The sequence below is a fragment of the Adelges cooleyi genome, unplaced genomic scaffold (genome assembly GCF_023614345.1).
Source record: "Adelges cooleyi isolate 19-005CV unplaced genomic scaffold, UGA_ACOO_1.1 ACOO_flye_CR_arks_rails_tigmint_CR_PRNA_248, whole genome shotgun sequence".
Taxonomy (NCBI): Eukaryota; Metazoa; Arthropoda; class Insecta; order Hemiptera; family Adelgidae; genus Adelges; species Adelges cooleyi.
The window spans coordinates 384047-411787 of record NW_026095913.1 but is presented as its reverse complement, the minus strand read 5'-3'; the positions used below and the strand labels follow the sequence as shown (position 1 = coordinate 411787).

General features: G+C 35.4%; 1 protein-coding gene across 1 annotated transcript; it reads right to left on the bottom strand.

The window, feature by feature from the left end:
- Positions 1-480: 480 nt before the first annotated feature.
- On the bottom strand, positions 481-20763 carry LOC126837378 (dynein axonemal heavy chain 7-like). The gene is given in 48 exon segments (XM_050571287.1): positions 481-834; positions 900-1037; positions 1200-1351; positions 1439-1676; positions 1733-1932; positions 1996-2372; positions 2443-2594; positions 2682-2831; positions 2895-3046; positions 3115-3288; positions 3372-3564; positions 3695-4100; positions 4205-4396; positions 4483-4616; positions 4794-4947; positions 5138-5366; positions 5422-6398; positions 6481-6710; positions 6842-7000; positions 7069-7209; positions 7267-7383; positions 7438-7752; positions 7821-8033; positions 8116-8263; positions 8341-8789; positions 9336-9764; positions 9835-9966; positions 10030-10209; positions 10287-10619; positions 10810-11058; positions 11125-11270; positions 11352-11517; positions 11709-11939; positions 12409-12687; positions 12754-12869; positions 12957-13620; positions 13884-14037; positions 14113-14235; positions 14312-14601; positions 14662-14865; positions 15509-16028; positions 17198-17568; positions 17871-18053; positions 18364-18513; positions 18586-18739; positions 18860-19092; positions 19623-19880; positions 20650-20763. Coding segments are annotated over 48 exon segments (11823 nt in total).
- Positions 20764-27741: the final 6978 nt, after the last annotated feature.

The window sequence follows — 27741 nt, the reverse complement described above, 5'->3', positions numbered from 1 at the left end:
TACTGAATTTGAATAATTCCATATTGTGTAGGCGGATGGTCCAAAAATTGGGTTGATTATGAAAGACGAGGTAACATGTGAGGCTTTTCAATAAATAGTGCTATCTACTCTTTTCGGAAAATCATTAAGGGGTGTTTCCTAACTAATATACTCATATACCATTCCCGACCCATCTGCTAAATTTTTGAGGGGTGGTCAAACTCCCTAAAAACCTTTCTTTCAGTACTCACAATTTTCCCATAAAAGTGGTTCCTTTTATAAGTTTACTGTTTAAAAATGTTGTATTTATGTTCTAAGGTTAGGTCAAGAAAGAAGCCTGAAAGAAATACAAGTATATACAAACGTATAAGAAGCAAATTTATAGAGAATTTCATGAGTATCAAGTTTCGTAGGAAAAGTTTTATATATAGGTAGGGTTTTCAAACAAAATTTAACTCAATAATCTTTCAGCATATTTTCTATATTTATTTAATTTTTTTTTTATTGAGATAGCTGACAAAGCATCGCAACACCTCTCATGATCCAATGCTCGGGCAGCTTGTCGGTGGGTATCGATAACGAAATAACAAAGTTCGTCGAGTGTCCGGTAGTTGAAAGCGTTCCTCTTCTCTCAGCCGTTTTATACAAAGGACACAAGTATACCTGGCCTAGATGAACGTCGCTTTTTTTAATAGGAATCATGTGTATGATCGGAATGGTACTAAACAATTGTTTCGGTTTTGCCTCTTTTATGACCGAATGTTTGTTGCTCCACCTGGCGCCGTCCAAAAATAATCCGTACACATACACACCATCTTCCGGCGGTTGCTCTACTATTAGGGATCTATCCATGATCTATAAGGAACGACAATTGCTTAATAGCTGGTGGGACGGGCAACAAACGGTTTATACGCTTTTACCCTGTAATCGAACGTCAGCAGATCGATGGGAATTCTGTATTTCCTGGCGAAATTTTGCTGCGCGCCAGTCAGGAAGGCTTGCGTGAAATAAAACCCGGACAGCCAAAACACATCTGGAGCGCCGTATAAATACCATTTCTGCAGAGAATATTATTATATTTTATATAAATACAACATGGTACGGAAATGAAAAATACTGTCGAGGCATCCGTAGACTGTACAATCAAGAATTATTATCAATAATGAATAGCGTATAATAATTATTGTTTGGCGGACTGTAAGCTTGGAGTAGGTACCTACTTGTAAAAATGTCATTCTCTGTAAGAAATCAATTAGATAACTGCCGAGTGGCTTAAGCGATGGATACGAGTTCTTTGCCCAGACAGCCGGAATTTTCCCGACTAAAATGCTGTTGTACACCTCTTCCAGGTCACTGGATATCAGTATTAATCCTAACCAACGACAATAGTAAAACAGCAAGCAAGAGAATAATATACGTTAGAGGATATTGATTGAGGACATTTTTTGTAATTAAGTACCTTTGATAGCTTTTTGAATGTTCATCAGACTAGTCCGTATAGTGTTCACTAAATTGTTAAACCGTCCCATTTCTTGTACGAGTACTGTATTCATCGATTGGTTGTACATAGTCGGATACTTTTCTAGAGCGAGAACCGTATCGAATGGAGGTGGAATTTTTTGAAGCGCGTCCACCGCAAACATAATGACAAGCTTTTCCGGCGAAACGCCTTTGCCGGCACTGGAACTACCTAAATCCTAATTATTGGGCATACGCATAAGCGAACAGTTTAGACTGAAACCACATCAAAGGCGTTAGTATATTATAACAAAGCATATTGTGATACCTGTGTGCTGAGCAAAGATTTAAGAAGTAAATCGCTTTCTTGTTGGTCCTTGATCAAATCAGCGTTTTCGTTCATACCGAATATAGAAGGATGCGTGATCAGAGGCAATCCTTGAATGTATTCGATAAACTCTTCGTATTTTTGCAAGTTTGGACAGTAATAAATTCCTGATGGGAATTATGCCGAGTTTAAGTACACATGATCAACCGTTTACATCTGAACCACCTTACCGGATTTGTCGAATCTGTAATTCTTAAATTTTACAATCGACTTGGAATAGAATTTATTTAAAAAGGTCGTCAAACACCGACGATCCCAGTCGTCGGTTACGCGGCCGCCATAGTTGCATTCACCAGTCAGATATCGCAAAGCGTCGTATTGGATGTTCAAATATTCGTTTAGGAAATTTTGCAGCTGTAAAACGCTTATGCGGAGATCTGTTTCGTTGAATTCGTAAGGCCGGTTCCATCCGATAGGTCCAAAGTGACGGCGCTCTTGGATCAAAGCGTGAAAGAAACACAGACCAAACAGTAATTTCTTGAAGTTGTCGGCTTGTTTGCAACCCTCGAAGAAATCCTCGTTAACAATCGGATCGGTCGTAAACGATCTAGGCGAATCATTATCGTGGTAAACAACGATAAGCGATAGCGATATAAATAATAATAATTACTAATTACCTATACAGATTAGCCCTTAGTCCTTTGGGCGGTTCGTTAGTGATTTTCACACTGTTTTGTAAAATTACTACCGGGAAAAAATCCACGGGATACGATGTCAGCCAGAGTCTAAATTCTGGATGCGTATGCTCCAAGGAAAAACTTTCACAGGTCTTAAATATATACAAAATATTTTCATTATTTCCATAAAACCGCAGTGTTTGTAGGAATAGATATATTTTTCCAATAATTTGTTTTACCGCTTCGAGTTTTGGCATCCAACTTTTAGCCAAATGACAGTTCTGCAGTAACACCCAATTTCCCAAACGCGTGGCTTCGGCAATAAGTCTAGAAGCTATTGGTCCTTGGCCTTGGCCCAAAGACAAAGCCGTAAAACGTGTTGAAAACCCCTGCGATGAATATTATGTATATATTGAAAAAGTGCATTGACAAGTTTAATTTTTATTGTTTACCATTTTTTCTGAAAATTTCAATAACATTGCGGTTGGATCTGCTCCCGGCGTCAATACGAACAACAGCGGTGACATACAATTTGAAACTTCAAACGTAGTTGCCAAATCCATTGGAGGGGGATCTGTAAATTTCTCCTCCAGAACCGATTCATCTACACCGGCAAAAATATAAAACTAAGTAAATACTTACATCGATTTCAAAAATTAATTTTAAACGAACGCGCAATAAAGTATTGAATAGCAGGAACGATTTTATCGTATCGAACTATACGCATGACAATGCATTTTTGGAAATAGTCGAGACGCCCGTTCCAAGGTTCCGGAAACGGATGTAAGTGTGGCTCTGTAGAATTATAAATGTCTTTCCAACTATCCGGTTTAGATTCGAAGTCAGCTTTCATACTCTGAACTCGACAAAAATGAATTTGTTGTTAAATTTTCAGATTTTTATAATCAACAAGCTGTGTTAAATTTAACCGCGCACTACCTTAAATGTTGGTAGGTCGTCAAGCCGGCACAATTCGTCCCAATTTTTATTTTGCAACCAGCTAATTGGATTTTTTACAGGATTGCTTAAGCTGATGCCTCCCGTTAAGAAAAACGACCATTCTTCCATATTGATTTTATCTGATAGGTTAATTGCCATTATCAACGATAGCAATAATTTGTCCTGGATAGGAATAACCGTTTTAGATTAATAATCAATTTATTATAAAAAAAAAAAAAAACAATTTAACGTATGTCCGATGGTACTTATTAAAAAAGAACTCGTAAGCTTCACGTTTTGTTTTTACACATACTTTTGCAAATAAACTCCGACAAACGCTGACGTACAGTGAATAAGTGAAAAACTTTATAAGCGCTTTGGTTCTCTCTTCGATCACAGGCAACTTGGGACTGTTTTCAATCGCCACAATGAACAAATTTATAAACCAAGTGAGAGAATATTGATACATGGGATCAATATTTGCAAGCGTATCAATGACAAAGAACAGTTTGGTCGAATGCACGGCGACTACTCTGTATTGCTGTCTGGTCTGATCGATTCTTCTTTCAGTGACTTGAGAAGCTGCCTGTTTTACTTGTATTTCATTGGCTAACACCTTTGAAGAACTCAAAATGTTCACGGCATCTTCGTCCTCCAATATATTACCCTCGGATGAACTTAAAACTTGAAGTATTTTATCTTCGGTGTCTTTGAGTGTCCTTAAAAATAATTTTAAATATAGACATAGGTCAGTGTTATTTTTCAATTCGGTTTAAAACACTCGAAATATCTTAATAGGTGAGGCTTTAATCAATTGTTTTACTTAGCATTTTTAGCACCCTCGACAATAAGCATATTCTTTTCTGCTTCCAAGTCGGGCCTGTCTTTAGCCACGACTACACCAAGAAGCTGGTCTTCGAGTCCGATAGGAGTAATTACAAAATTTAACAATGTTACTTTAACAGCCACTTCGGGTAGATAATGAGGGTTTCTCAGTTTAGTTGTTATATAAAATCTGAATGAAATCAATTCGAGCGATTGTGGTCAATGACCTCAATATTAATTCAACATAACCCAAACACACAAAATGGTGTTACTCACCTAAAGTTATCATTGTATTCAATAATGGAATCGCCTAGTTTCAAGCAATAAGTGCCGCTCGTTAAGAATATCTGTTTCAACAATATTGGATCTAATACAGGGTCTATTTCTTCATATACATTTTCTAAAAGCACCTGAAAAAATTCGTAATTAGGTTTTTAATTAACTGCAGCATATACAGTTGATGTCGAATTGTTAAAGTCAAATAACAAGTGAGGTTAGTTGCTATATTATTTTTTTTTTTTTAAATTAATTAATTTTAGTATGTTTTAGTCTTTTTAACTTTTTAATGGTTTATTATAATATCCTACTGGAAGACCGTTGGAAATAGCATGCTCCAAAACTTTTATGTAATTCGGTGAATTTAAACGTATAGTAGATATCGAATTATCTGCTTCCATGTTCTTAACCCATTTATTAGCTTGACCTTGAGGATCAACCATTAGTGCTGATCTTCTTGAGTATCTGAAGTAATTAAGTAAAAAATTAATTATTGTGACATAATTTTTTATCGTTTTTTGTTGTGAGATATAATAATTAACACCCTAAAGCAGATAAAATGATGCTGTTCAAAAGTCCTACTACTAATTGTAGGTGAGTAGGCTATGATTTTGGAGGAATTTTTCAAGTATTAATACAAAAATAAGTTCATTACGAAACAATAATTCCGTTGTCTACGGAAAACGAGTCTGTAGGTAAACCAGCTATGTTCCAAGCTCTGATTTCCACTGGTTTCCCAAGTATTGCACTCAGTTGAAAGTCTTGACTACACACAATTTTATTTTCAAGAATTTCTTGAACCCACTGTTTAACCTGATAACTTCTGAAGCTCATCGTAAACGGCCCTAAGTAGGCGATGACACCAGAGCACACTAATAAATCGCCTGGAAACAAATATTGTTAATTGAAAACTGCAGACCATTTTCGTTATTCATTTACCTGTCAAATTTAAATAACGCGCTCCCAAATCAAGTGCAGACTGTTTCCATCGTTGTTTTTCGCCGCCTAATCCTCCGATTAGATCTTCGGCCCGTTGAAGTTTTATTTTCACTGCGTTCGCTTCGTTTTCAAATACAGCCATTTTCCTTTCGTTGGCGTGAAGGTTATCCTGCACCGCCTTAAGTTTCATTTCGACTTCATACAGCTGTGCACGTTTATCGTTAAGAGCGTCCATCGCGTTGTTGTACATAGTCTCGGCCGCCATCAGAGCTATTTTCTTAGGAGCTATTTCTTTGGCTACTTTATGGTACGAGGACATGGCTATCACCCATTTGCATAAACCTTGTGCAGCGATGGAAGCATTTTTTACTTTTTCCGGATCGAAATCCGGGTTCGATATATATTTATCGTCGATAACTTTCATAATTTTATCCGGAATGTTGTCTTTATCGAAATCAATTAGGTTTTGTAGGAACTTCATGTCGTTGAGCAATTTCTTCGATGGACCCCAATAGTCTTCAACCATTTTGCCTAGAGCGGGGTCTGGGATTTTATCGGGTTTCACGTCTTTTATAGTGCAAACAGCTTCCATCACCAATTTGACCGGTTTAGGAGGGTTTTTCATGGACTTCACAAATGTGATATCGGTAGGGGTCAACGTGTTTAGTGCAGCCAGAGCAGCGTTCAATGCTGGACGCGCGGCTTCCATGTGTAAGTCACATTCGGTTTTTATTCCCTGTGCTTCGGCTGCGGTTTCTTGCGCCTCCTCTTCGTCTTTACTAATCACCAATTTCACTTTTGATATTTCTTGGTTTTCTATTTCAACTTGTTTCATGATTACTTCTACTTCGGCAGCCGCTGCCATAATTTTTGGTTGTAAATGCTTTAACTCTACTTGCATTACCGCTATATCGTTAGCTGCATTCTGCAATTTCTCCAATCCAACTTCGTACCGACGTTTAGCAGTAAGTAATTCTCTATTGAAATACAGTATTTGAAATAATAACAAAAACAAAATAGTTATAAATTGTAAACCGTATAATATGTTTGTACACTTACAGTCGTTTTTTGTCCAAAATATCTTTAAACGTGTAAATCATTTCTAAGTATGATGTCGGCGTGACGTATGTCTTCCGTTTCACTTTTGCCTCAAATTCGATAGACAAGTCTTGAGTGGACGTGTGGAATTTTTGACACATATTGATGCTAACATCTCGCTCGTGTTTTGTCAAATCGATAGTGCTTAAAAATTTTGTGGCAACTGCTTGTAAAGCGTCCGAAGGCCAAGCCTGGAAAATTGAATTCCTTAGAAATTAATTAAACCTTATATAAATATGTATTAATTTTTAAATCGGTCAATTCACATTCCAAAATTAAAAAAGATTAACTAAATTAATATTTATCAGCTCCGATATATTACTTGAAACCAATCAATCGTGCAACACTGGACCAACGATGGAAATTTGCGGATTCTCGTTCTTAGACCATCGCCTATAGGACTGAACGCCAGTGAAACATGAAGTTGTTCTCTTACAATTTGTATAAACAAGTTGAACAAAGCCGTAGGACTCCCGTCAGTCTGATTTTGAACAGTGTATTAGCAACATGTTAAGGTGAGCGCAAACGTCTTGATCTACAGCTATTTACCTGCATAGTTTTATCGCGTTGCCTGTCCAATGCCCTGATCTTTTCACAGATTTCTATTCTTTCTTCAGCTACAAATAAGTTTGGCACCTCTCCCGAATTCAATAAGTTATTTATGTCCTCGACCATTCTTTCGTCTTTGATCTTAACACATGATATCATTAAACATTATAGTAAATAATTCTAGTATTTTATTCTTACTTCGGAATCTGTAAATAAAAACACTATATGTTGATCAAATGCTACAGTTGCACGTTTGAAAACATCTTTCAAATCTTCGTGCCATTCATTCATTCCGTATAAACTCATTATTTGAATCTAATTAAATACACTTATCAATGACCAATCACTTAACACAACAACGTTTCATACTTGGAATAATTCGTATTCCGATATATGGGCAGCAAGTCGGGTAAGCGACTGACGTCCAGAGCCTCCAAGCCCGACAAGCAACGCGTGGCCACGTGGCTGTTTTAAAATCCGACAAACTCGTGCGAGATGTTCAACGGCAAACCTAAACATAACTAAATTCATTGGTTTTTTACTCATTTTGTTGAAATCTTTCAAGTAGTCTTCGATAGTCAAACGGAGTTCGTTAAGGTCTTGGATTTCAATGTAGTGTTTGTTCGACGCCTTCGGATCGGAAAAATCACAGTAAATCAATTTCCGTAGTTCGTTTTGGCCTACCTATATTAATTATCGCACATTTAGACCGACCGATTTTGTAAAACCAATACTTTAAAAGGTGTTATCACTTTTTTAATTTCTCCGTTGCTTAAATATGCGAACATGCGGTTCATATCTTCATCGAGAAACTCGCCGCAGACCACATACATATTACTAAAAAACCACGAACGGTCTGAGTCGTCGACTAAGCGGTCAAAATACACTCTGAGCATCTCATGAACCCAGAGGCGTTTCATGGCCACATCGTTCTCAATCGTAACCGGGACAGAAAACATGACTCCCTGTGTATATAAATATTTAGTTACGACACTCATATTCGTTACTGCTAATATAGTTATAGTTGTTTAGTTGAAAGAATAACACCTGGATGACTTTAGAAAAGTCTCTCAAGTTAAATAGATAATGCGATTTGGTCGGTGTGGGCAGTAAATAGCCAATGCTTCTTTTATGCATTTCCAGCGTAGCGCAGACAATCTGATTGACGCACGGAATGAATTCTTTAGCAAAACCTCTACGCCCGAAATGTCAAACACTCATATTAGCGCATGTCAATAGTAAAATGACTTCTATACCAGTATGACATCAAACCTGCTATCCAAATGCCAAAGCAATATCTTGCTGAATATCAACAACATTGTCTCGTCTTCGAACGAATTGGTCACGACAATGTTGAAATGCCGACTGAACCTCGGAGTCACGGTGTTGCCCGACGACGGTGGACCCATGGCGCATAGTATTAACACGTCTTGCAGAGTCAACGGAGCCCGGTCTTTCCTATCGTACCAAGGGAACTTGTCCAAAAGTTGTCGCAGGAGCTCGATGGGCGGTTGAGCACCGTAGTATTCTCTTTGAGGCATGCTTACGTCATCGATAAATATTATACATTTGGCGCCGGGCAGCGGCCCGTAAACGCCTCGTTTTCTTTTTATTAGCTTGCTCATTATAATGTCCTGAGTGAGGTTGGCAGAAGTTTGCGCGGAGAAGTTAATGAACGACGCATGATACACGGTTTTGTCAATCTTCTTAAATAAGTAGTTCTGTGAAAAACACAAATAAATGACAATTATTATTATTGTTACTATTATTATTGATTCGTGTAATTGGGCCGTTTCACCGGAAGTGATACATTTATGGTGTCCATGGTAAATCATGAGCCATTATCATTATTTTTGGCATGTTCAAAAAATTGTCCATTTAGGGTATATTCGGGTCAACAAAAAGTGTTAACCAGAATCATTATATGCTTGAATAACAATGGTAATAAGCAGTAGCTATTTGCTCACACACTCCTGGCTATCCAAGGTCTATAAATTGTCCATATAAGGTGTATATAAGGTGTATAAATTACATTGTTTGTATTCCCAAAATCACTAAGATAGTCATAGTTTTCATGGAAATTCTCACATTCCTTAGCCTCACTCTCCTGGAATTGTGCCTATGGGTTTTTGGGTAAGTGGAAAACCAAACGTTTTTACAACGAACTTATTTGGATTTTAACTTAAGCTGATTTTTAACTAAAAGTGATCACTTGTCACGACCCAATGACTCAATTATGTTTTTGAAAATCGAGAAAATGTTATTACTAAAGTGTAAGCCGATTTGCCAGTGCCAGTTTTCCCGACTGACATCATTGGTTTGTTGTGCGCCACCAACATTGACATGATGACGTTATGCCTAACCGTGTCAATGGTCGGCACTATTATTTCGTTGAATGGTATGCCTTGCGGTATGGGCGGTTCTTCCGCTACATATTGTGACCACAATATCCACTCTCCCCTGGATTTAGCATCCATTACAAATCTATAGTCGAATACGGTTTCTTCGTTGGGAGGTACGTTCGAATAAGGTCTTTGCGGATGAGGGCAAACTTCCAGGGGAAGACCCAAGGCGCGAGCAACCGTTTTGGGGAACTTTTTTTTCAATAACGCTCGAAATAGAAGATTGAATTTGATTCGACTTTTCGGATCGAGTGCCGCGCCCAATGACCACACACACGAAAAAAGTATCGTACCCTGAAAATTATAAGTAGAGAACAATCAGTTTACTTTTTACTGTCACTATTTTTTTGGTAAATATTATTACTTCGAGTTGTGCTCTAAGGTCACCCTGAGAAATCGATTCCAAGTAATCTTTATTGTGATAGCGATACATAAAAGTGTCACACAAATTCAACAAGGAGCACACTAAGTTAGAGTCGCTGGTAGGGAATATTTCCTGCAATATCGAAGTATGTATCAAGTCCAATTAAAACGAAACCCCTTTATCAATATTCAATACAGTCAAGTTACAGCGTCGTATCAAATACAAGATAGCCCGGGTAAACCGTATAATGATACTTTGTAACATCAGTTTGTAAACTATGTCAATACCCGACGCTATTAAATTTATCCACGAATGAACGAGACATTCCCAACCTAACGAAACGGGTTCCATGTATATCATACCGCATCGAGATACCTATATTTGTACACAATGATAGTATAAAGAAAGAGCCGAGAAGAAGTACATTGGTATATTGTACCCAATAGAATTACCGTGGCCGGAGACGCTACTTCCAAGTCCATAGGCTCAAAAATCAAATTAGTAGTTTTAGCCAGCTGTATTATTTCGCCAGAAATTAAACACAACTTTTTATTATCGTCCAAAACTGTGTTCATGTTTTCAATCCAAATCGCGTCAACCGGGCCATCAAAAATTAACCATTTTCGATTGAGATTTGTGGAGGAAGCAAAATTTCTGAATCCTACTGACAAAACGCCATCAGACCATTCATGTGATACCGGATCGAACTGTCCGTATAGTTGGCCCATAGTTATTGACTTTGGGTTTATCACTGTTATTTCAACTTTATGCTCATCCATAAGTTTCTAAATTAAGTAATTTAGATACATATCACATAGCTAGACAGCGATTTATTAATCTATTAATCTTTTTTTTTTTTTTTTTGTATCAAATATAGCACTTTGGTAAGTACTTAAGTAAAGGATTTCAAATGATTTAACTTCCTTAAAAACTAGACAATAATGTGGTTAATGATTACTAAAATATTATTGTTACCCTTTCTTCAACAATTCTCAACGCACCACTGAGAGCTCTGTAGGCGGATGTCTTTCCACTAAACGGAAGTCCAACGATCATAAAACCATGTCGGACGATCATCATTTCATAGATTTGTTGGATTTTTTCTAAAAAGAAAGGCGTGCATTGTAGATTCAACATTTTACACGACTCTTCGACAGCCTCGTTGAATATTTTATAGTCTGGCGTCGGCAATTCAATCCCGGGAAACAGATCGGAAGTTAATCCCTGGTAAATGAGTTAAAACCATTTTATTATAAATGTAAGTAGACTTTAAAAAAACATCAGCCTCACCTTGAATAAAGGGACGTCATGTTTCAGGAATTTCGGTAAATTGACATCGTTTATAGAACGCAACAGTAATATGTTTTCATTCTCTTCTGGGTACTTAAGCTTCAAATTGCCAGCCGCAGTTAATACAGTTTTGACCGCTCTCATCCCTGCAATTCATTACAGCAACGGTATAAATTTTGCCATAGAAATTGTTAAAATGACATCAACTGTTACAACAACGACTTAACCGTAATCGTAATGGTTTTGCGACGAAAGCTGTTCGGAACACAATTTGTACGTCGCTACGATTTTTACTGACAACGACCGGGCTGCACTAAATCCAACAGAGTATAGTTCTATTTCGGAAATCAGTCGATAATCTGGCACCATCATCGCCACGGAACGGAATAACGCCTTAATATAGTCAACACGCCCAAGAATAACTTATTATAGGAAGTTATTGTAAAGTAACCATCGTTTCTATTGACATTTCGGTTATACTTTATTGTATTACAGTAGGGAAATACGTTCATTCCGATGAAAAAAAGAAACGTCCAATTGACCCAATGGCCCTAACCTATGTATATGAAATTACGATTAAATACTTTTAAGTTGTCCGGCAATTCGGAACGTCCCGCGTATCCAGGATTCATGGTAATAAAAACGGCGCACGTTTTATCCAAAATCAAATTAGATCCTTCGAACACTATCTTTGTGTTTCCCGACTGAATTCCACGCTGAATGGTGAGTATTTGTTGTGCTACCACGGACAATACTTCCAAGTCGATACGGTTAAATTCGTCGAAACACGCCCAAGCGCCACACGACAACAGGCCCTTAGAAGGACGAAAATGTGAAAAGGGTAAAGCATCATTAATCAGTTAATTAAAAACAAATTGAGTCAATCATTCCCGTGAAGGTATAACATTAGATTTAACACATGTCTTTTGATTAGCCAAGTCTCATTGTTTTTAGATTCGATAAATTCCCACTCCTCCCTTATTCGCTGTCCTGACCGTTTCAGTCATATTTTAAGATACAAAATCAAAAAGATGTATCCATATCGAAATTAGATTATTTTGAGCTAAAGCTACAAATGCTAATGCATCATGATAATGTTTGTAGGATTGGTTGGGGAGAAGAAAGGAGGAGGGAGCAAAAGTGAAGGGTTTCATGAAAGTATATGATCAGTTGGCATTTTGTCTCTTATCATTTATCAGCTGGAAGGGATGATCTAGCGTGTAACAAGAGATCTCACAAATTTTCTCGGTTGACCTAAAAATATTACCGTATAATAATGATTACTTTGAAAAATTGTCCTAAGCCTTCGTAATCCATAGTGTCGGAACAATTGAAAACAACGCATTGTTTAGCTACTGCTTTGGCCAAGTCTTTTGTAGTTTCTGTTTTGCCCGTGCCCGCCGGTCCTTCGGGCGCTCCGCCCAAATTTAGCTGCAGAGCGCAGAACAGAGTCCGGTAACAGCGGTCGGTGAGTGGAGTTATCACGAGTCGTTTGGAATTGCCGAGATATTCGTAGCCATAGTCCAGCGAGGCATTGATCATGAACGTGATCAAATTGTCTTCCTTGAGTGGCGACATAAAAATACGGGTTAGTTTAAAGATACAATTTGAAGTTTCACTTTGACGTACTATCCAATAATAACGCAATTGGCTGATCCAATTAAAATCGTTGACCTTGTAAATTTCCTTGACTTTCAATTCTTCAACGACGTCTTTCGCGTGCACGTCAATGACCACTAACGCTTCTGGGAAATCACAAATCGAAACGATTGAAAATATTTTTTTATCTTTTAATATACGTTTTTTTTTTTGTTTTATCTTTGACACTTTACCCAAAGTTTTTCGCGTTTGTACCGGTAGTATACCGCGAACCAAGTTGACAATTTTTTCGATTTGGTCATTACTTTTTTCTAAATATCTAGGCAACCCTTTGGGATGATGCAAAATTGCGTGTGTCACCTCCGTGGTCCAATATGTACACGAAACGGCCAAAACCGGCTGCCCGGCCCACTGTAACACCCACTCATGTCTCGGAGTGTTCCCGTAGGCCAACAACGCTCTTTCAATCACATCGTGTATGGTTTTTTTCATCGAAGCCTCCAATTCGACCAGCCACTTCTCGACTTGACCACGAGCTTTATACGTGTCGATCATCACCGACAAACGTATGATTTCTCCTTCGCTGGATATCATATCGATCACTTCTAATTTGTCCGAAAACGCTATTTCGTTGATGCCTTCGAAACATTTTTTCAAATAAGGTTGCATTCGTTTAGGATCCTTAGTCTCCGAAAGAATTTCCAGCAGCTCTTCGTTTCCCAAAAAGAACAACCTCGGGAAGTAAAGTCGTTTTTTCTCCAAATAACTATTTAAACCTTTCTGTATTATGTCAAGTTGTTCGTGAGATTTCATTAACTTTTCCAATATATTATTTATTTCGGTTGCTTTCAAAACACTTTTCATTTTTATAACGTCTTTTATCAACTCTCTCCACACCTAGTTTCGTGAACGGAATCATTATTAAAACTGGTTTCAACGTGTTCATATCATGATTTTTAAATATTCAAATAAACGGGACTATACACAAGAACGGCAACCTATTTTATGCGGGATTCCTGCCTTGAACAGAAGCTCCTTCGTCGTACCACCGCCCATTCATAAACTATAATATGCATCGCTTATTTGTGTATTTTAAAATTAAAAATAGTATTGAACATTTCGAAACGATGCCACTTCGATTTGTGGAAAGAATAACTTACTTTATCGGATGCGTTAAATTTACTCGCTTCGTCCGGCATTTGAGCTTGTATGTCTGGAGAAGAAAATATCGGCTCTAAATACATCCACGCCAATTGTACTTTGACCCAGTATTCCAATATTTTATTTAAAGCGTGCAATTTAGCCTCCCAAGCTCTGCAATGTAACGCAATACATATAGTTAAACGCCGAGAGAGCGGTTATTGCGGCTACAACAATTAAATTATATACGTTGTCTCTGCCTCGAACGGTTTTATGAACGGCGAATTTTTCACCGTGGAGGTTTTTAAAATATGATCATCCAACTGCACTTGAATTTCGTCAATCCCCGACAAAATGAATGTTCCAGAATCCCTGAAACAGCATTTGCTTACATGTTTACACGAACAAAGAGTTGATGCTTAGTAAATAAACAGTTTTCTGTACGCACTTGTAAGGTATAACAGTAAAAACCACATTTTTCCAATCGTCTGTCATCAGTCTTAATCTTTTTTCCAAATTGGCCTGTTTCGAAGCTTCGTCACTAATTATCTCGAATCGAGGCACATAGTCGTTTAGTTTGTAATTTATTATTTTTCCCAAAGTCAATTTTTGACTGGGGCTCAATTGAAATCCGACAATTTTAGATATTTCTTCCCAGTGCCGGTCTTTTAACCCCAAGTTTCCCAACGCCAATATCACGGGCATGTGTTCCTTGAACGCTTCGATCGACTCTCTCGTCTAAACGAGAGACATACACATCAGACAAACAGTAAGCCCGCAGTTTACTCTAGGGTTTACTTTATTCGCTATAGACAACGGCTTTGGACGATCCATGAAAGTGCGTTCGGCTTTTACCACGTTCCGATAGTATATGCCTACGTCTTGGTCGATCAGTTCCGGATCGTAAGTGCCGATTTTGGCGGTTAACCATTTATCTTGATTCACAATGAAATCGTTACAGTTTTCATACAATTTTTTATACGGAGCCAACAATTCGGCGGTCTATACATTATCAACATTGTCGCGTTTAAGTGATTTTAATTTTGCTTAAGAGAGCGTCGAACTGGTGATTTTCAGTGGTAAAAACATGTTTAAGTAGACTGAAAATAACTGCTTAATTTTGGTTTAGAGTAAAAGCACCTATTATAAAATGAAAAGAAAACAATATTCTGAAAGACAAGACGGTACGTTTTTTTTTAAAAATTCATTTTTTTAAAAGTTACAGTCGTTTAAAAATGTTAAAATAGTCATTATTTCTAAACTATGTATTGAGCGTTATACTTAAAAATATGAAAAAAAAACGCACCGTTTTGCCCTCCGAAATATTGTTTTCTTTTAATTTTATAATGGGTGCTTTTACTCTCAATCCAAAATTAGGCGAGTTATTTTCAGTCTGCTTAAACAAGTTGAGATGAAAAAACATTTTAAATAGCTTTTAAGGATGCTGTGATAGTCCAAAAAATAAATTAACTACCAAAATAGAGTCCTAGTTATTGAACTAACACTTCACAGTTTAACCTTTTCAAATTAAGATTTTGTAAAAAATTGCCTATACTTTACTCCTTAAAAAATGGGCGGTGCGACGCCCTCTTAATACCTAATATTGCCAACAACAGCTATTGTATTATGATGTATATTATTTTACTTTTGACCTGAGCGGGTACATGCTTTCCCGCATCTTGTAATGTCTCTCTTCTTCGTTTAAATCGTCGATAATTTGCAAGGCTTCCGTCAGTTTACTGTCCAAAAACCGCACTTTCTCCACGTACGCGCCCAACTTGTTTATGTCGCCGTTGTGTTCCAGCTCTTCCGCGTCTCTCTGATAGCTATCCAAATTACTCCGAAACTTCCTGGCTCGTTGTACCATGTTTTCTCTTAGTTCCTTTAGCTTCACGTCGATCATTTTCATGCTCTCCGCGATCACCTTATGGATGTATTCGACCCATTGAAATATCAACGTGTTCTGTTTCAGCTCTTCCGCGGATAACACTGCGAAATCCAGTAAAAACAACTGATAGACGAAAATCGAATTCGACCTATGCTCCATTTCGTAGACACTGTTTTCTTTCAGATCGATCGTGTAATCTTTGAGCTTCATCAATTCGTTGGTGTTCTTTGGCGGTTTCAACGCAATAGCCTGCACGGCCGAGTAATGTTCGCATAACCTATAAATACAACAATATGTTTTATGAGCGAGTAAAGATGTCTATTGAAATGTATATTAAACTGACCCAAAAAATTCGTATAGCGTAGCCTTAAATTTGTTTAAAACATTAATCTTCAGACGTCGCTAGTGAGCGTAAAAATGTCAACTTTTATGTATTCTATTAGTCATTAGGTCTACTCTTATTTAATTTTTTTTACGCCGATTTATATGCTGATGCGTGTTCTACCCCTCCCCCCTCACACACACACACACACTAATTTTAGTACTAAAAACGCAAGTCTACAAAATATCAACGAAATTGAACGATTAAACCACATGCCTCAAAGCAATGCCTATCGTAGTGCTCTATTAGCTAAATAACCAAACAATTAAAATGGGTGTTTTAAATTTTAATTATATTGGATATAACTCTGGGACCTAAATAAAAATTGAGGATAATACACTTAGTATGTACCAGTCAATATTTCATAAGATTCAATCATATATTAAAACAAAAAATACATGATAGTTTGAGTACTTGAAGTGCATCTATGAATATATTTTTTTTCATTAAAAAATATATTTACAATCTAAACAGTAAGTACATTAAACATATTTGATGTAAAAAATTATACACATAACATTGGAATTAACGTTTATGGCCAGACACTCAGCAGTGTCACCCGGCTAAGAAGTTGACACATTATTTTTCTTTCTATTTGTGTTAGTGTACAAGATCTCATAGGCCATCTTCTTTTTAATCTTCTGGGAGCATTATCGTTAAGGGAGGCCGAGGATAGTTGCTTTATTAGGGAATTAGGATTAGTACTTATATTTGAATAGAAATTTGAGTAGAGCGAATTTGCTAATGAATAATATTAAACATATTATTTTTCGCCATTATGCCTTAAACTAATGCGTCTTTTCTGATGATAAATTTTTTGTACAGTTTTATAAATCATCACTAAATATTTTTAATATTATTCGTATGTGCACTACAAGTACATCTATCTAACACTATTATATGGTTTTTATTTTTACTATACGATTAGATCTTGTGAAATATTGACTGGTTCATAGTTAGTGAATCACCCTGTACAATGTACATTTATAAAAACATGTATTTACAATGTACGTTTATCTTTAATGTACATAGGTAAGCAATTATATTTATGTAGGGTGCCTTACTTCTTGCCTTCGGCTAAATAAACCGACTTTAATCGGTCGATAAGCATAAATTTCAATAACGATGCCTGTTTACAGAGCATATCGATAGTGTTCGCCGTACGCAATTCTAATATTCCAATTAATTTTTCCGGGTTTATTTTCAGCCGTATATCCGTTTCGATTTTGTCGTATCTCACAACGTACGTTTTATAGTTTTCGAAATTGTTGTCTTCGGATAAAAACCTATGAACGTCTTCCGTGGCTTTTCCGTTGACCAAGAAGATATAGCCGTCGATCGTCTTCAGGTAAGCATGCGCTTTTTGCCAAAATGTGTCCAAGTAATTTTTCAGTATTTGCTGTTGCTCTTCTACGATATTTTCGTCCATTTCGACCTTGATGAAAAATTATACAACTACATACTAATGATGGTACGACTGGTAGAAAATCAGTGGGTGGTCGAGTGGTGAGATCTAACGTGCATGACAATTCTATGGTTAGGAAGTATTGAGAAAGGGTTGAACGTTGTAGATTAAGATGAAATAATTAATAAGGCAGCTAATAAAAGTAGTACTAAAAAAACTGCCATTGTGTTAAAATAAACACACCTAACAAATCTAACTTAAAACCAACCTAACACTAATCTAATATTTGAATTTCGTGACGATATAATAATGTAACTATTAGGTCCAGGTACCTGGGTGTATTTTGACGTCGAGCAATTATTGTACAAGTGATGTTCAAAGCGTTCCAAGCCAAACGATATGCTTGCCAGCGATTCGTAGATTGACATTATAAAATGTAACATTCTCTCATAAGACGGAATGAATTGGAACCTATTATTTCTAAAGACCACGTTTATCACGAAACCTTCATGTACCTTTAGAAACAAGCCAACTTCTTAAAAGTAACTTTTTTAAATGGTTATAATATAGGTAAACGTGTATCGTTTTTAAACAATAGCAGTAAGATGAGCTACCATCGTGTATTTTGAGTATAGTTTAATGTAGACTATATCCTGTCGTTGGTTGAAAAACATCACTTTTTCGGGAAAATAAATACAAGTAGTTAATTGATACTAAAATTAACAATAATACATGAAATTTTTCCATTCTACCACAAAATTTTAAACTAAGTCTACGTGTGTTTGGAAATGTTACACATTAAGTCTCATAGATAGGATACGTTACCTCCGAGTTGCACATGAGTTTAGTGAACTCAATGATATTTTTTTCTATGTATTCTCGATACTTCTTTCCCATTGTAAAAGCAATGTAATCGAAAAAAATCTTTTGCCTTTTGACATTATTGACACTCGGAACATGATTGCTGTATCTCGGCTGTTAACATAATTAAACATTTTAACAACAATACATTACTAGGTATATAGGATCAGCCGAACTTGATTTTACTTTTTTGAACAATTCAACAACGCTGTGCAGCCATCTTTCACGCATATTTATGTTGGCTATAGTCAAAGTAGTTCTCATGAAGGTCTGAAATTCACTTAGAGTACATTTTGAATCAATTTTTCTCATTTTTTCAAATTTAAACATTTCCGTGTGTCTGGAAATCCATCAACGGAACCATTATTGTCGGGCGTCGAAGATAAAGAATATATCCCATCGGGAAATCAATTTTTTCGTTCGATTTGGTCGTTAAAAATTTTAATTTCGCACAACTTACTCGAAATTCTTGTACCACAGCCTAAGCATAGCTTTTATCGTGGGATTGGTGTGCAACAGGTTTCTGGTGAGGGTCGACTTGGCACGGGCTATTGAGTTCTTCCACAATGGTGCGTTCTGCCGCAATTCAATTTCAACGGGGGTGTCCATCGACGTTAGTTCCTGATGCGATTCGTACAAATCCATCAGAGAAAACGATATCACCGCTTTTTGCGTGGCTATCAAATAGCATTCCTATCGAAAATGGTGTTTTCGTTATCTCGAGACATTTTAACGGGTCGATAATTGTTGCAAAGGTCAAGCGGGTAACAAAATGTTTATGCGAATAACATTTTATATGGGTCGTTCTCTCATTACATTCGAGGAATCCCGTCCCAATGAAACTGTGGCTTGTACTTTCAAATACTCTCAGGTTGATTTGCAATCACTCTTATCTCAGATAGTCATTTGTTTAGGTGTAATGTATTATTTTAATAAATACTATTTATATATGAATGTTCCCATTTTTCGCTTAAAGTACTGAGCCGGTTTTGATGAAATCAAAACTAAAATAACCTGTAGATTCTAGGGACTGTACTCGACTAGGTTGTGAGTTACAGTGGGCTTACAATTATTTCAATGTATCTTTTTGAAGACTAAACTCTATGAAGGGATTTTTTGCCAGTGTTACTAGTGGCCTATCTTGAAATGATGTATGAGTAAAAAATGTATTGGAAATGCCAACATTTGTTCCTAGACGAATTTTAGATTGGCCATCAACTCACGTTAAGTATCTGATCTCTGTACGCCAACAGACAAGGTAAATTGTGGAATTTTTCAGGTACGCGACCGATGATTCTTTCGAGTGTGGTTTCACCAATGGGGGCCAACGATCCTGCGTCCACATCGGCGCCATACTTGATAAAGTAATAGTATTGCAGCAGAATATTTTTTTTCGATTTTCGTTCCAGGTGATTTGCATAAGCGCTGATTATTTTCGAACGGAACGTTTCACGTTTTATGCGTACTTCCCGAGCGCTTACCTATGTCAATCAAAAACAATTCGAGATTTTCAGCTAAAGCCAAAGCGTGAGTAGAATTATGATAACGTTTTTATGCTTCGTCAGGGACAGGAAAGGGAGAAAAACGATTGGAACGAAATTGGGAGGGGAGAAGGTTTAGCGTGGCGCAAAAAATGTCACAAATTTTCTTGGTCGATTCCAAGTCAAAAAAAAAAAATAGCATTGTAAAAAAAACACACACACATGCGCTGAAAATAGTGACAGGTATCATAAACTATATTTAAATAATTTTATAGGCGTTTTCTAGGACTGAACGTCGATTAAAAATGTATATATATATTTTTTAATTTTAAAAACCTCAAATGAACTCGACATAACTGTTTGTACAATTGTTTTGTTTTCAGTTAGGCATATTACAGCCTACGTTAGGCATATTACAGTAAAATAATTGTACTAAAGATAAAAGGAATAGAACCTCAGTTTTACTTATTGTTAAGTTCACTGTTTAACGTTTTTTTGCACTATTTTTTAAATACATAAATAACCTTATTTTATCTATAACTTTTTGGTCTGGCATGTATTTATCTGAGCGTGCAATATCTTCTGTAATCATCCTGACGATATGTTAAAGGGATCTTTTTATGACGAATGAGTATATTCGCTTGTAGGTTTGGTATTTTATTAGGTTGAAAATTATAAATTATGTTACTTTTATTAAAACCAGAAAAGTAACACCAAACCAAATATATAAAAGGAAAACATTAATAAATTGTAAAGTGTATTTACCTACCGACTTTTTAGGATTTTTCGGCACTTCTTTAACGGTTTTCTTTCTTTCCAATTCATTTAACTGCGATAAAATGTTTTCTAAAAGAAAATTATCTGATATCACAGGATTTTCCATGTCAGATGCACAGTACATTTTCGGCTACTAGCAATACTTAACAGAAATGTATAACAAAAAACACAGATTTTAATAAGTCTGTAAAAACTCTTTGTAGGTATGAAAGCAACACTAAAAACTAACATATAACCTATAACACAATTATTATTATAGTACAAAATCATTATTTAAAAACAAATAATAATAATGTCGTTGGTAGCGAATATATGAATAAACAATTTTTGTTGTCTTTTGAAGATGAGAAAAAATCACATGTTTAAATGGCCAATTTGTATTACTATAAATGACCAAATGTAAATAATTGAATAGTAGCTTTAAAATTCATACACAGGCGCTACTAATTAAAAAATCTAATAGGAAAACTGTGTTTTTTCAATACTGCTTTCCCTAGAACTTATGAACTTTTAAATTATAGATTAGATAATAGCTCTTATATAAGACTCTTTGTTGGTAGCAACTTTTTAAATTTAATTTTAGATTATCACCGTCGCCTTCAATAACGTTTTTCCAGATAAAACAAGTCTATCCTCTTCTATAAAATATACAGGTTTACTAAAAATTTAGGTAGAATATAGAACTATATTCTACCTAATATCTCTTTAATAACAACAAAACTCTACCTGTAGATTAAAATCGAAATTACAGTAAATTATTTATATTATTGCTGCTATATACAGTTTTTAAGTAAACCCCTCCCCCCTTCAAAATTGTGAAAAACACCCAAACAATTTACATATTTCTCAACTTAAAACTAAGGCGCTCTATACCTTTTTCTTTAAAAAATAGTCAAATTAGTTTTAAATTTCTATGGAATATTCTTTGAAAATATTATCATCGACAAACTAATAAAAATGTCATAAACACTCTCCTCTAAGGGGGGTAGATATTTTTCTTTTTTAGGTGAAGATTTATAGCTTAAGTGATAAAATCATTTTTAGTTATAGTAAACCTATGACCTCTTTGTTCTCATTATGCCTCTACCCAGCTGTGTTGGCTTTTTTCAAACAGATACAACTATCATGTATTCGATAAGTATGTAGAAAACAATTTATTTACTAGTTTATTCACTTGTTATGACATTATGTAGAATTGTTATATTTCCCCTAAATTGTCAATATTCTTCGGTTCTCTAGAGACTAAAAATAATGTGTAGTTAGTTAGTTTAATTTGTGTTATATAATTGTGTTATAATCCTTTTTTAGCGCAACATAAGTGTCCAAATAATTTTTTATTAAGATGTTAGTTTTATTGATTTATACATAAGGATTCACCCGAAACGCTTTGGAATCAAAATGTAAAAAAAGAAATACTTTTTTTCAAATATAAAACCTTTGTGAAAAATAATTGGAGAGTATTCATATTTTTTTTTAAATATTTGAAATATTAAACAAGCCTGTAGTTTCTGTGTATTGGTTATTTGGAAACCATTAACTTGAAATTAATTTTATTGGCTTTAAAAATATACCAAAAAAATTATTAACATGAATTGAATGAGATAACAGTTGCAGAAAACCTATTCATAAAAAGGGTTCGACAGAATGATGAAGGTATCAATATTTTAGCTGCCATCAAATTATATTTTTCCATCATACAACAAAATATATATTAAATAAAAAATTTAATATCTTAAAAAATTTGCTGTTTTTTCTACTTTCAACTTTAACTTAAACTATAACATAGCTAAAAATGGTCGGATGAAGCTATTTTGAGTATTATACTAAAGTAAAGAGTGCAAGTGAAAAACAAATGCCCAATTCGGAATCAGCGACCTCGATTACATTTGTTACGATGTCTTTTATATTGAAATTAAAAGAAAATACACGTTTTAAAATATTTTAGCTGTCTGTAAATACAGGCTTGGTTTTTTTATTTTAGCTTGTCACAATTTTTTTTTTTTTTTTGTGTTACAATCGAAATTCAATAGTGATTATATTATTAATATTTACTATAGAAAATGTGTTTTATATATTCTCGTTTGAACAAACTTAAATGTATAATGTTAAATGAAATTTTAAATAAAAATCTTATCGACTAACCGAGCGCGGTGTAGACATTGTAACGGTATTAAAAAATACTTATTGCGACCCGACAAACCATCACATTATAATTATTGTGTATTGTGCGATTTTATTTTTTATTTAAACGCTTTTTGTCCATCGGGTGGTCGGCCGATTTTGTTAGTTTTCAATATGACGTGTGTTACCATCAGAACGATTATAATAACGGTTTGTCTGTGCGCCTGGCCAAAGCTGTTTGATAGTGTTGAAATACCAGTGCAAATTGAAAACATACAAGAACACCAAGTGGGCGATTTGATCAGGCTATGCCACGAGTTTGTCAACTTGAGTATGCTCGATGGGACTATTTACACTGTGACAGACTCGAGTCAAGTTCGGTTGTTCCAGCCCATCACGAGTATCGATATGCTGTACAAAGGTACTGCCAAGTTCCAAGACTACCGTATATCGGTCGTAGATAAGACTTTGGTCGAAATCTGTGGCGACACGACGGCTAAATTCCCGTTCAAGGAAAAATCGTTGAGAATTATAAACGTCGTGGAGAGCGTTGGCGTAGTCCTCCTAGTCCAAATTAGTATGTTCGCCCGGTACATTGCGGGCTTATCGCTAACACCCCCGACGCTGTTAGCGACCATCTTGACACCCTGTTTGTACAAAATCAATAAAAAATTCCATCAACTCTCCATTCCTCGTACGCCGGTCGAACATCTAAAAAGAATCCTGGAACCATACGCCTATTCACTTATCATTGCTCCTAAAGATGTGGCACGATTTCAAATGGACTGCACTATATTTATGAACACGTATCGTTACTTGGAAGGGTTCGTAGACATAGGATGCGTTAACCTGTTCAACATTGACCCGAAATCCAACATTCTAGAAGAGTTTTTGAAGGCCCAAATAGCATTCATAAAGACGAACGTCGATAACTATTTCACCCCTATTGCTTCGGGCGCCCACTGAAATGCAACAGTTACATCCTCCGAAGATTTATTGTAATAGTATTAATTAATTACAAATTATTTTATTGCTTATTATTGTGTAGTTGATTTGGACTTATATTATATAACGTTTGGCCCCCAAAAAAACCGTAGAAAATATCCATCGTAATCATCATGTAGCTTAACGTAGAAAATATTGTTGAGCAAATATATGAAAAGTTTTTAAATTTTACAAGAAGTTAATTTTGTATTTGTTTTGCACAGTAAATATGTTAATTATTAACAATATGCAACCACCTGCTTGATAAAGTAAAGAACAAAAGGATTTATTATACATCGTTGAATAATTTTACCCACTTGTATTTTATGCAATAAAATAACAATCGATTTCTACCAAGCGTAACAGCTGATGCTCAGTTTAAACAAGGTTCGGTTGGTTTGATTTCTTCAACTGAATTTTGTATTTATGATGTACGACAGCTAGAAGCAGTAATAATTTTGTTTACGCTTTATTTCTCTCATCAATCTAATAATTAAATAAACCTAATCTGACAATCTAATCTGTTCATCAACAAGTGTGCTAGTTAAACATTAAATTTTTTCTCTCGCTTTTTAATTTGTTTTTATATTAAACAGTTGTGCTTTCAATTACATTTCTCTAGACATTATCCTACCTTGTATTTTTTAAAAAAAAGTCTTAAAACAAATCCAGATCCATACATACAATTACATTTTACTTAGACCAGACACATTAAACCATGTTAGGGTTTCTTCATACAGTTTGATCTCGATTTTTCATTAGTTTCCATACTATAACCCCACCCGGATTGTTTATCAAGTTATCAACTTTTGATTTTCAAGTAAGATTATATGTTTTTTTTTACTATGAATCAAAACTAAAAAGTTAAAAGTTTGTCAAAGCATAAATGTTGATACTATAACCTTATTTAAATAATAATTGACAGAGTATCATAAAAGTAATTTGGTTGTTGTAAATAGTAATAGTGCATGTGCATATTACTCTGTGTTACATGATTCATTTATACACAGTCGTTAGAACTGAATAAATCAACGAAATAACCAATTGAGTCAGACAAAGTGGAACCTGCAAAAATAATGCGTGTGATAACTGCCATAAGCGGAGAGTATACAATTTTTACGGTTAAAGGTTTTTATTATTATTTTATTGCCATAAGGGTTAGCTAAATGTTGGATTATTATTAATATTAGTGATATATAGTGATATTGAGTGGAACACGTTAAAATTATCACCCTGTATACAAATTGCATCGAAGCGTTTGAAATTGATTAAATCAATTTCGAATTAAATACCCCCCTTAAACCACTGTGCTAATTTTTGCCATCAATAACCCTAGAATGAATGATACTTCGTTGGAATGTTAATATTATGAAACCTATTAGTATATTGGGAAATAATTAATTTTTTTGCACAGTAATAAATAACCAAAGTGGGGTCCAATATACACAGATTCATAGAAATAATTTAAAAAAGTAAAATAGTTAAGTGCATTAAAAACCGTGGTGCTTATAGCGCAAATAATAATAAATTATTTAAAAATACAAAAATCTTAAAAATATTCACTAGAACAAAAGTTATTTCATTTGTCAAACCGTTTTGGGTAACCCTGTATATATATAATATATATACATTATACATACGTGTTAATTTCTTATTTGTAAGTACGGCAGTTTTTTTTTCTTAATAATTTAAATTTCAGTCGTTGCCTACATACTAAAACGGTTCCCATTGTGGGACACTTGTATACACAAAAAAATGATACACCTTGATATTGGAAATCGATAAAAACAACCGATAAATTTACATATTTTTCAACTTGTAATAATTCTTATAGACCCCCCCCCCCCCCCCAATATACCCATCACCACTGCATTGGGTTTTTTGATTTTGCGTTTGTTTTAAGACTTGCCAAACGTGCATTTCGCTATTAAGCGGATACAATATCACATTTCTGCGCGGGGACCAATGTTTTAGGTTTACTTAAATACTTAATACTCACATTTGGTCAAAAAACAATCTATATTAAGCTAAAAGAAAACGTGTACAAATCACATACACGGTACACGTTAAAACTATTGGACCAATGTAATTTTTCCACGTTATATTATTAAGAATTTATTATATTTTGTTATGTGAATTTTCAAACTGGCAGTTGAAAAAAATTATATTAATCTGTGTGCACAAATTCTAAAATAGTATATTTAATGCGAGAACATTGTCAACCTATGATTTATTATAACCTTTGGATTTTAATATATGAATAATGTTAACTAGTGCCCGCACAAATGCAATAATAACTGAATATTTTATGAGAGAATATTGTCAACCTGTAATTCAAAAAAAAATATTTGAGGGCAATGACATAAAAGTATAGTGCAAATTGCAAAAATAAAGAAGCCAGTACCGTGGGGTCGAGTCATGGTGCATATTATAGGGTCACAGATCGATATGATCTATTACAACTGAAAGTGATAACATCACTTTCAAATGAACGCATAAATATATTTTATTGGCTTAATAAACATACCGAAAATTCCCAATAAAAAATCGGTTAAAATCCTTGGCCTTTTCTTTGACCGCCGTCTCACGTGGGCATCCCATATACAATACCTAAAGACCTCAACCAACAACGCTCTGAACATACTCAAAATACTATCCCACACAGCTTGGGGAGGTGATTCCGAAACACTAATCAAAATCCACAGATCTACTATACAGTCCAGACTAAACTATGGATCCATTATGTTCAAATCTGCAGCATACTCTATCCTAAAAGCAATTGATACTATCAACAACAGTGGATTAAGACTAGCTATAGGTGCTTTCCACAGTAGTCCAATTTTAAGCATATATAACATAACTGGAGAACACCTGCCCGAGATAAAAAGGATAGACTTAGCTCTAAAATACATGGTTAGAGCAGTTAGAGCCAACTTCAACTCACTCACAGAGGAAATACTGAAATTCACCAAGAATTAAAAGTAAACGGTATTAACACGGCTCAAATAATTCCAAGAGAACCAATGACCCACCCCCCTTGGATAGCTCATTACGCAATAAATACAGAACTAACTTCCCTCCTAAAACCTCAAACTCCTCCCCCAGTATACAGAAGTCATTTTCTCAGTAAACTAGAACAATATGAAGACTACCAAAAAGTATACACCGATGCTTCTAAATTTCAAGACGAAGTTGGCTTTTCAATAATATTCCAAAACAGAAATCTATTATTCAAACTTCCAAGCACATGTTCCATATTCTCGGCTGAAGCAATTGCGATACTCGAGGCAATAAAAAGAATAATACATGAAGAGCACTCAAAACATATTATTTTTAGTGACTCCCTAAGTACCCTCAACAGCATCAAAAACCAATTCCATCCCGGCGATATCGCAACAAAAATTCAAAACAAACTAAACGAAGCCTCAACTATGAACAAACAAATCACGCTCATGTGGGTTCCTGGACATGCAGTTATCAAAGGTAACGAGTTAGCCGACCAACAGGCTAAAATTGCCACCCAAAATGCGGAAGTAACATTAATACCAGGGCTAACATACGATGACTTAAAAACCCAGATTAATGAGATCTCCAACGACAAATGGCTTCAGTTATAGAAGCAACAAACTACCAAACTGAACACTATTAAAAGTTCCACTAACCGATGGATTAACAGCTTTCTAAAAAGGAAAGATGAAACAATACTAAACCGCATGCGAATCGGACACACGAGACTAACTCATGGTTATCTAATGGCTAAGGAAGAAACTCCTATATGTGTAGCTTGCGGTGTAAGACTGACCGTGAAACACATATTAACCGAATGCCTCAAGTACGAACAAGACAGACAAAGGATTGGAATCGACGCGACACTTGACACTTCACTAGGACCAGAACCCGAGAACAATGCCAAGATGATCGACTTCCTAAAATCAACTAACTTATATAACTTAATTTAAAAATTACACATTCTCTTCCT